Here is a 9,355-nt window from a genome sequence, read left to right as displayed (position 1 = left end):
TTTCGACTCATGTGACGAGTGACCCCAGTGTTGCCCAAAAGGCTGGTTTGCGTTTCATTTCAAGCAGGGATTCTGTATGTGTTATTTTATACAACGAATAATAGTACGCGTAGATTATCAGCTGAGATGGGAGTCAAATAAGAAGAAACTGGTCACTTTACGTATTTTGGGTACATGTCCTCGCCGCCTATGCATTCTTCTTGGCTTCGAGCTCATCTCTCTCCAAAGCCACTCTCTCAAACTCCTGGTAATCCCACGCACCTGTGTTCGGTTCGCCGTCTCTCACCCATCCCAGAGCAGCACCCGTCAACCAAGCTGCGCGCAAGAATACGCTCCCATCAAGGAACTCCCACTCCGGCGCCTCGAGCGCTTTGTACTCGCCCTCTGCGAGTTCAAGACCACCGGGCAACACTGGTGTGTCAGGACAACTGATCGCTGGACTTGAGGACAGTGCCTCCGACATGAAGCCAGCTTCATGATGCCCGTACAGTGTGGCAAAGTGTGCAAGTGCACGCTGGCACTTGCAGAGATGCTCATTCGGGTGTACGATTGTGTTCTCTAGAAGGGGTAACCATACGTTGGGTGTCACCGCATGAGGACTATCCCCGCCGAGCAGTGCACACGCTGCTGACTTGGGAGGAACACCAGGGAACGTCGTTGGGTACTTGAAGTGCGCTGGGGAAGGGAGGGGCGCAAGCGGCGCGGCGAAGAACTTGCGCAGGGGGAGCGCAGGGCGTCCACGAACGAGCCACCAGGTGATGCCTGCGAGGAAGTGAGCACGTAGGAGGAGAGACTGGCTTCGGTATGAAAGGTGAGCACAAAGAGAGGGGAGGAAGAGGCATGAAGTGACGATATGCATGGTGAAGAAATCGGCACGATACTCTTCGCTTTCGCCATCCCAGCTACCGACGCCGTACATCAAAGTACTTGCCCACACGAGCTCCTCAAGGTGGCGACTGAAATCTTCCTGGCTGTTGATCTCACATGTCCACATCTCTGCGTAAGAGTTGATGAGTTCGCCGTGCGAGATGAGCATGGCCTCGAATTCATGCTTTTCGAGGATACGCGTCCAGAAACGCTTATCAACAAGCATCTGCGAGAGGATCGTGAGCGCATGCACATGCGGTTTAGGCTTGTACTGAGAGGCCGAGTTTCCGTGGAAAAGCAAGCGAGAGACTAAGACGGTTGCTCGTGCAGGATGAACGCTCGCCTGAGCGAGACCTTCAGCCAGCATGCCAGGTAGTCCGAATTCTGCGCCATAGCCTGTGTGAATGAGAGGGTGGATGAGAATTTCCACGAAACGGTTAAGCATTTCAGGTTGCTGCTTTCCAGGTGCGAGAGAGTTGTTGATGTTGTACTCTGAAGAGAAGATGTACTTTTCAAGGGTGCTTGAGATGGTAGCGCCTGGGGCGAGAACTACTTTGTGGAAATATTCCAGATATGCATTATAATAACTGGATAGCGTTTGTGAGTTATTTTGACTGAGATGTATGAAGTATTCAGGCTTACTTTTCATCGCCGAGGTAGTCATGAAAGTTGTCATCTGAGATGACTACATGGTCAGGTGCCTGGAAAGCATCGCGCATATGGTCGAGGTGAGTATCTTCATATGCAGCTGTGATGAGAGGGCCGGATGCGCCAAGTGCCCAAATGGCTAACAAGTGGTGGGCTGCATGGCTGGATGGAGTGTTAGGGTTGTTCTGGTATGTAATTTTGTGAGGACATACTTGTGAAAGCTGTAGTAGTTGAAGAAGACATGGCTGCGCTCGTGATTATCTTTGAGGGTCTTCAGGAGTGCGGCAGTTGGCCCTGGACCAGCATTCGGTAGACGGGCTGGTGAAAGGACTGATGGAGGGGACGATGGAGTCGGAAAGAGGCGTTCCAGAAGCTCTGCGGGGGATGGTGAGACAGGGATTGGATTAGCGGGAGGAATGGTGTTAACCATGGTGAAGAGATTGAAGTGAGGTTGATAGGACTCTGAGCTGGTATTTATGTGAAACCGGCGAGTCAGCGCATGATGGACAGACTTGGGCTAGGGCGGTAACGATGGTGTAGAAAGGGCTAGTGATGGACCAGGCAGTGACGCCGGCAAAAACGGACACAGCTTTATCAGCACTAACTTAGTCTGTGGAGCGACCCGCATGACACGCAAGATGGACCTATGGACCTCCAAGGACGTCCGAACCAACATGAACGGCACCGACGAGTCCTACTGCTGACCCCTCATACGGATCGAGGGCAAACATCACTCGTCGACGCCAGTCTCTCGGTGCATATCGTGGGTATTCAAAACAGGCTAAAGAAGCGGATTTTAAGGCTGTAGAGCGGCTATCAAGAAGGATGGACACTGATTATTATTAAAACTCCGTCATTGGGCTTCCGTCCTCCTCTCCGTGTTCAATATACATCACATTCTCTCTCACAGAATGTCTCCCTCGAACCCAGGGAATGAGGAAGGGAACTCGTGATAGAGTACGTAATACTCGCGTGATCAATCGCCATTCTAAAGTACGAGCATCACAATATATATAGGCTATCTTCAGACCCAGACAATCCCACTTATCTCTCATTCATTGTCATGGCTCAAGCCAACAAGTGAGTCCATGTCTCGTTCAAAGATCTTTCATGCTTAACTTTCGGTCGAAAGGCCTCAGGAGTTCGAGACCCTGCAGTTGCACGCTGGTCAGGTTCCAGATCCTACCACAAACGCTCGCGCAGTTCCCATCTACGCCTCCACCAGCTTCGTATTTAACGACTCTAACGTTCGTCACTTTCCACCAAGTTTTGTTTTAGGGGCTGAACATCACTTCAGCATGGTGCAGAGCTTTTTGGTCTCAAGTCTGTTTCATCAGCGATCACAAGCGAGCCCATCCTAATGCAATTTCATGCAGAGCTTTTGGACACATTTATTCTCGTATCGGAAATCCCACTGTCGTACGTAAATATTTCATCCATCCTCTTTCACAGGCCAAGTTCTTCCTATTCGTCATTAGGACGTATTTGAGAATCGAATTGCTGCCCTTGAAGGTGGCGTTGCGGCCATCGCAACGGCCTCCGGTCAATCTGCACAATTCCTTGCTATTTCCACAATAGCCAGTGCAGGTGACAACATCGTCTCAACGTAAGGCCCAGTCTTCCGGTCCAGAACTCAATTCACATCTTGATAACAGATCATATCTCTATGGAGGAGTAAGTGGATCATTTTAGAGAACTGAGGGGTTGTTCTAATTTATACGGTCGCTCGAAGACTTATAACCAGTTCAAAGGTTCGTTTGTCAGCATCTCACCAGTATCATGACCCTCACGGTGTGCAGTCACCTTCAAAAAGTTTGGTATTGGTGTAAAGTTCGTGGATGGCGATGATCCCGCGCTTTTTGCAGCAGCAATCGATGAGAACACAAAGGCCATCTTCGTCGAGAGCATTGGTAACCCCAAGTACAATGTTGCCCCCATTCCCGAGCTGGCCAAAGTGCGCACACCAATCATTGCCAATCGACCCTTGCTCATGTTAAGCCAACAGGTTGCACACGATAACGGTATCCCCTTGATCGTGGACAATACGTTTGGAATGGGAGGATACCTCATTAGACCCATCGACTTGGGAGCAGACATCGTTTGTGAGCATATCTCTCACGTAGGTGATCCGCGGCTTATCTGTATCGTCTACAGTGCACAGTGCAACAAAATGGATCGGAGGTCATGGAACCACGATTGCAGGTGTTGTCGTCGATTCTGGTGCGTTCACTTCACGATCGCTTTCCATCTGTACATCTCAGTTATGTCAGGCAAGTTCGACTGGGCACGATCGGGCAAGTTCCCGTCGTTCACTTCTCCCTCCGAGGGATACCATGGCTTGGTCTTTCACGACACATTTGGTGCTGTCGCTTTCGCTATCAAACTTCGCGTCGAGCTTCTCCGCGATTTGGGTCCAGCCATGAATCCTTTTGCTGCGTTCTTGCTCATTCAGGGTATTGAAACGCTCAGCTTGAGGGCTCAAAGGCACTCCGAAAACGCTTTGGCGCTTGCTCAGTAATTTATTATGCACTCATCCACGGGGAGACTCTTATTGTTTTTAGGTGGCTGTCAAAACACGAGAAGGTCGCATGGGTCTCCTATCTTGGTCTAGAGAATCACTCCTATCACCAGCGGGCGAAAAAACTTCTCCGCCCAAATGCCTATGGCGGTGTCCTCAGTTTCGGTGTCAAAGGTCATGCTAGTGTGGCAGGCACGGTCGTCGACAACCTGAAACTAGCTAGTAATCTTGCAAACGTTGGTGATGCCAAGACCCTTGTCATCCACCCTGCGTCGACGACACACCAGCAACTCAGTGACGAGGAGCAGCTGTCTTCGGGTGTCACGCCTGATCTGATCCGAGTGCGTACCGACATTTCTGATGAAGATGTTTTCTGACTGATTATTTGGGCAGGTATCCGTGGGCATCGAACACATCAATGATATCGTTGCAGACTTTGAGCAGGCTTTGACGCATGTGCCTTGATTTCCAAGAAGGAAAGAAATTTGTACTGGTACTATTCTCTACATAGTAGCTAACCGGACACGATCGCCAAAAAAGTTATATGCAATCTCTCACGTCTACCAAATTCATGGAACGAAACGGTCGTCATAAAGCACTCAAAAGTGCCATTCTTCAAATCCAAAAGTTGGATGCGCTCAATGAGCGGTGTTTGATCTTAGGCGACCGTTTAGCGTCTTCTAAGTTTCTGCCAATCTGCAAAACTACTGAAATGAAGGATAAATCTAATGAGAAACCCCCTTACCTGGGGGTACTTGCTTAGTCAGCAGAAACCCTTCTGACTTTACACATCCTGGCAGGGTTTCTCACGGCCGGAGCCACCACCATGCTCGGCTACAGCACTGTCCTGCCGAAAACATGTACTTCAGTTGAACTACAGTACTCCAGACTGGTCTGTTCTAGGTCACCGCAAATGAGTTCCAAGGAATCCTATGAATCATACTCAACACTAGGCAATAGCATGGGTAACCCGCGGGTATTCTGTGCTGTACCTGCACCCATATCTGTGTGGAACTAGACCCGTGTTGTTGGGTATGGGTCCATGGGTATTCAGGTGTACTATGGGTACTAAGTATATACATGTAAACGGCTCATAATAAGAACTACAATCAAATCAAATCCCATCCATCATCAAGCTTGTTCTCTTCACCAACTACCTTGGGCATCACAGCAACAGCCATAACATCTTGGTCTTTGACCAACCCTAAAAGACTCCAGGAACCTAAGCAAAGCAATGCGCGGACAGACTGGGCAGATAGGTGACTGCGGACATGAGATAACAAGAGGCGGCTGCGGCTAAAAATTCGCTCTACATCAACTGACGTCGCTACATATAATGAGCGAGATGAGTTGCCGACGGATGTGAGGCTGATAAAAAAACTCACCAGGAATTGACAGATAATCTAAGGCCATTCAGGAGAGTTGAGGATACATTGCCTTCTGTTTGGTCCACCAAGCTAAGACATCAGCAACATATTCTGGATCTGTGCTGAGGTATGAATCGAGCTCATCACGGAGCTCTGACTGCTTGGGTGCTGCTAACACTGGAAGTTTGTCAAAGATGTTATGAGATTTTCGCTGGTTAAAACAATGGTGAGAAAACAGTAAAGTTAGACAAGACAATACATACCGCTGATGTTTCCTGGACTTCGTCCTCATCCACAGCATCATACGAGTCGGTGTTGTTAGTAGTGGTTGTGTAAGAGTGCTCGAACTCATCGCGAACAATACTCTCCGCGGCTTGAATCCATTCAGCTCCCCATCCGGCCTCCTTGAAATATGATAGTTTGTGTCGAGGGTGCAGTACTGGAAGCAGTGTCAGCGTCAGTAAAGTACACTGGTAAAGTATGACAGAAAACTTACCCATCGAAATCCGATAAACTTCTGACCAGTCGGTCATACTGTAGTAGCAGTTCAGTGTGTTCTTCACCAGTCCGAGTGACACTCAAATAGCTGGCTCATAAGCGCGCGTGACAGAATCTGTTGTGAGTTTTCTGTTGATCATGTCCATTGCAGGAATGACGGTTGCGAGATTCAGCGTCAATCGAGAGAAAAAGAATGTTGCATCCTTGAGTATCTAGTATTATGTTCTGTTAGCACTGAACTTCAACGTGAGAATGGAGAACTTACCTTTAGAATATCGCACAATTGTTGTGCAAGCTCCCATTCCTTCTCACTCAGCTCGTGGTCCCGAAGATCCATGTTCTTGTCGGCACAAATCATATCAATAGCTTCGTGATACTTAAGGGCAAAGGTGAGCATATCAAAAGTTGAGTTCCATCGGGTCGCAATGTCACATGGCATGATGCGCTGACTGAGTTTGCACTTCTTGAGAACATCATACCACGCTGGAAGAAGTTTGGTTGTCAAGTGGATGATCTTGAAGGCTAGTTTACATAGCTACAACAAAGGTGAGTACTTTGTTTTGTTACGAGTGGGAAATTACTTCAACCTTTACAAGGACAAATCATATAGGTCCAACACTATTTCGCACAGCCTGGTGTTCACATGCTGACAGCTGCGCCATCTCATCAACCCATCCCTCAATATTGTCGTTCTCCTCGTCATCTCTCTCGTTCGGTCCCAATTCATCAATATCAATATCCTTTGCGAGATCTTGAAGTTGCTGTTCTGCTTCGTCCATCATGGTGTTTGCTTTCGCTCTAGGTATGTCAAACTGTTGGATCAATGTTTTGGCAACGAGATTGATGATATGAAGGAAACATCATGTCCTATTCATTTCTCCTGGGAAGTCCTCCAGTAGATCACTCAACTCTGTTGACCATTGTGTCATTATTGGATGCGTTATCGCATGTAATGCTCAGAACCTTTGTGAGTGTCAATTTTAATTCAACACATTGATTGTATCGCACATGCCTTGTCTGATATGCCGAAATCTTGCAGTATATTCGCAAACGCCTCCGCGAGGTTGATTCCGCTATGGGACTTTGCCACTTCAATGACATCCAGTATCAAGCTGAAAGGTTGTCCATCTTGCTCGAAGTGGACGGACACAGCAACAAATGCTTTGTGATTTGGAGACGTCCAGGCATTGGTAACGAAGTTAAGATTGCCCTCGTAGTTCTATCAGGAGTGAGTTGTTTGTGTGGTGCACATTGTTACTGACATACCTGAAGCATCCTAGCTATTCATTTACGCGTTCGTGCAAAAACAAGCTTAACGTCGCATGATACTGTTGATGCTGACAGGATATAACACTCAGGCCGCCCTGTTTTCATCAATGACTGGAAGCCACGGTCTTCAACGATTTTAAATGGCCGCACACTCTCGGATACCCATCGCACTATTTCAGCTCGGCTCTCGGTTTTGGTATGCTGTCTGTGTGAATATGTTACCTTCCCCTTCCCCTTCCTTTCAAAAGCTGTTGTAATTGAACCCATTGTACAGAGAGGTTTGATAATTGATTCTCATGCCACTGTTGCATTCTTCGCTTTATCGACAATCTCAACTGTCTCCATTCCCCAGCATTTTTTAGCGTGTTTCCGCATATTGCTTGTGGACTTCGCATCTGCTTTATCAAGGAAATGACGAATCGATTGGTTGCACCCTCTCGCGCAGCAACTGAACGCATGGAATCTTCGTCCGTTGACATGGCCAATCACAGGAATGGGGTTGAAGAAGGAATAAATGGGAGCAGTTTAATCTTTGGTAAGTCTCGCTAGATTTCATCACTTCAGATTTTGACTATGGTTGCTTTTTACAGGATCATACCGAGTTCAGCTTCTGGATCTTCTGGATCTTCTTCGGCACTTGCATTGTTGGTGTCGTCTTCCTCACCGCCAGCTTGGCTCTCAGTTTCGCTGCCATCAAGACCAATATGGACAACTGTGCTCCCAGTATGTAAGGCATTTTCTTCTTCTTCACTCATGACAGAAGCACAATGTGATGAGAACCTTGATGTGGAGCTATCTTTAGAAGGTGTTGCGAGCTTCTTGTGTGCCATCTCCTCGCTGGTGAGAGTGCTTCCAGCAGGTGGGTTGGTTTTTACCTTCTTCAGTTGTGTCTTTGTGCTATCTCCAAGTCCATTTGAAGTAGCTTTTCGTTTCTTGGATGTTGTGGCTTCCAGTGCAGCTTTGGCTCTGGCAGAGATTTTGGGTACTTGTTTAGTGGTGTTAGACTTGTGCATGGTGACAGCGAGAGTTTGGTGAATTCAAGTTTTGCAATTGTGCTCCTGACTTATGTTGAATTTTCCTGATTGTACATTAGAGTTTGACATATACAATACCTCCAAACTTCATTTGCACTAGGCTATCAATGAAGGCACGGGTATGGCATGGGTCCAGCTTAGAGCACGGGTCAGGTAATTCTAACCCGCACCTGTACCCGCCAGTACCCTTACCCATTACCCGTGTGGGTTACCCATACCTGTGCTTTTGCCTACTCAACACCCAATCCATTTTCAGCATATTCTAACAATTATTTTCAGAGCATCGCCTTTGATAATTCTGTAGCTCTTGATAATGAATTGTCAGGCAGATGGTATCAGGATTATAATTTGAATATTCAAACAGTGTCAGCAGTGTCTCTAGATAATGTACCATGGAATTCTGGCCTTTGATCAGCATCCATCACAATAAGTCCACCCCACCTATCCAATCCACTTGATTCCTCCAGTGCACAATGAAATGCCACACCACCCACTCAGACTATTGGTGCATGTGAAGTATACCACGAAACTCACACTGCACTCAAGCCGCTCATAAACAGTGTCCACACAAAAGAAGACCTCGATGAACTGCTGCAGGATCTTGACGAGCTGCAGTAAGTTTTTGTTGGTACATTAATTAAAACATACCAATTTCTGTTCAGGAGAATGAAAGCTGAAGAGGCCCGCTCGGCTCTCATTCACGACCCTCCAGTCATTCAGCAGAAAGGATGCTTGCGGTCAGCTTGACTGACAGGCACCATTGAAGGTAGACCACAGGGAGGAGGGCCATCAGCAAGGAATTGAGTCTGTTCAGAGAATATGTGAACGACTCCAACAGTGTCCCAGGCATGCCTTGAGCCACCCAGCGCAACTCAAAGAGCGCATAGCAAATGTGGGCTTTGTTGATGGGAGGGATTCACATGGCTAAATTTTGGTTGGATTTGAGAAACAGATAATAGGTGAATCTATTACTGAGGACTTCAAGTTAGTTGTAATAGGTAGAGGGTGGTGTCTTGGCATCTCGTCAATGATGTGCAGTCAACTTGAAGGAAGGTTTTGATAATAGAAAAATCTTCTTCGCCAGGTTCCTGCGCTTGTCTTTGAAGTTCTTCTAGCGTTCAAGGTTGAAAGCATCATCATTGTTTGAGTGTTGA

General features: G+C 47.4%; 3 protein-coding genes across 3 annotated transcripts; 2 read left to right on the top strand and 1 right to left on the bottom strand.

Moving 5' to 3' along the window:
• On the bottom strand, positions 1 to 1,872 carry EDB93DRAFT_102825 (uncharacterized protein). The gene is made up of 4 exons (XM_041444538.1): positions 1,728 to 1,872; positions 1,510 to 1,677; positions 157 to 1,454; positions 1 to 72 (listed from the first exon to the last, which is right to left on the bottom strand). The coding sequence occupies exons 2-3, from the start codon at positions 1,584 to 1,586 to the stop codon at positions 188 to 190; spliced, it is 1,344 nt and encodes a 447-aa protein (XP_041310523.1). The 5' UTR covers positions 1,587 to 1,677; positions 1,728 to 1,872; the 3' UTR covers positions 1 to 72; positions 157 to 187.
• Positions 1,861 to 4,728, top strand: EDB93DRAFT_1319885 (Cys/Met metabolism PLP-dependent enzyme-domain-containing protein; the record flags this gene model as incomplete). The annotated part of the gene is made up of 13 exons (XM_041454892.1): positions 1,861 to 1,902; positions 2,655 to 2,762; positions 2,813 to 2,838; positions 2,892 to 2,934; positions 2,994 to 3,121; positions 3,171 to 3,189; positions 3,248 to 3,266; positions 3,315 to 3,469; positions 3,521 to 3,617; positions 3,670 to 3,735; positions 3,786 to 4,029; positions 4,077 to 4,374; positions 4,427 to 4,728. The coding sequence occupies 13 exons, from the start codon at positions 1,861 to 1,863 to the stop codon at positions 4,496 to 4,498; spliced, it is 1,317 nt and encodes a 438-aa protein (XP_041310522.1). The 3' UTR covers positions 4,499 to 4,728.
• A 3,192-nt stretch (positions 4,729 to 7,920) lies between these two features.
• EDB93DRAFT_1101930 (uncharacterized protein) lies at positions 7,921 to 9,129 on the top strand (the record flags this gene model as incomplete). The annotated part of the gene is made up of 7 exons (XM_041447158.1): positions 7,921 to 8,007; positions 8,121 to 8,198; positions 8,302 to 8,354; positions 8,531 to 8,588; positions 8,700 to 8,815; positions 8,864 to 8,938; positions 9,048 to 9,129. The coding sequence occupies 7 exons, from the start codon at positions 7,921 to 7,923 to the stop codon at positions 9,127 to 9,129; spliced, it is 549 nt and encodes a 182-aa protein (XP_041310521.1).
• Between the last annotated feature and the right edge of the window lie 226 nt (positions 9,130 to 9,355).

This window comes from Suillus bovinus (genome assembly GCF_016758785.1).
Source record: "Suillus bovinus strain UH-Sbo-P2 chromosome Unknown EDB93scaffold_11, whole genome shotgun sequence".
NCBI lineage: Eukaryota > Fungi > Basidiomycota > Agaricomycetes > Boletales > Suillaceae > Suillus > Suillus bovinus.
The sequence above is the reverse complement of the archived record's forward strand: the minus strand, read 5'-3'. Positions and strand labels throughout refer to the sequence as shown.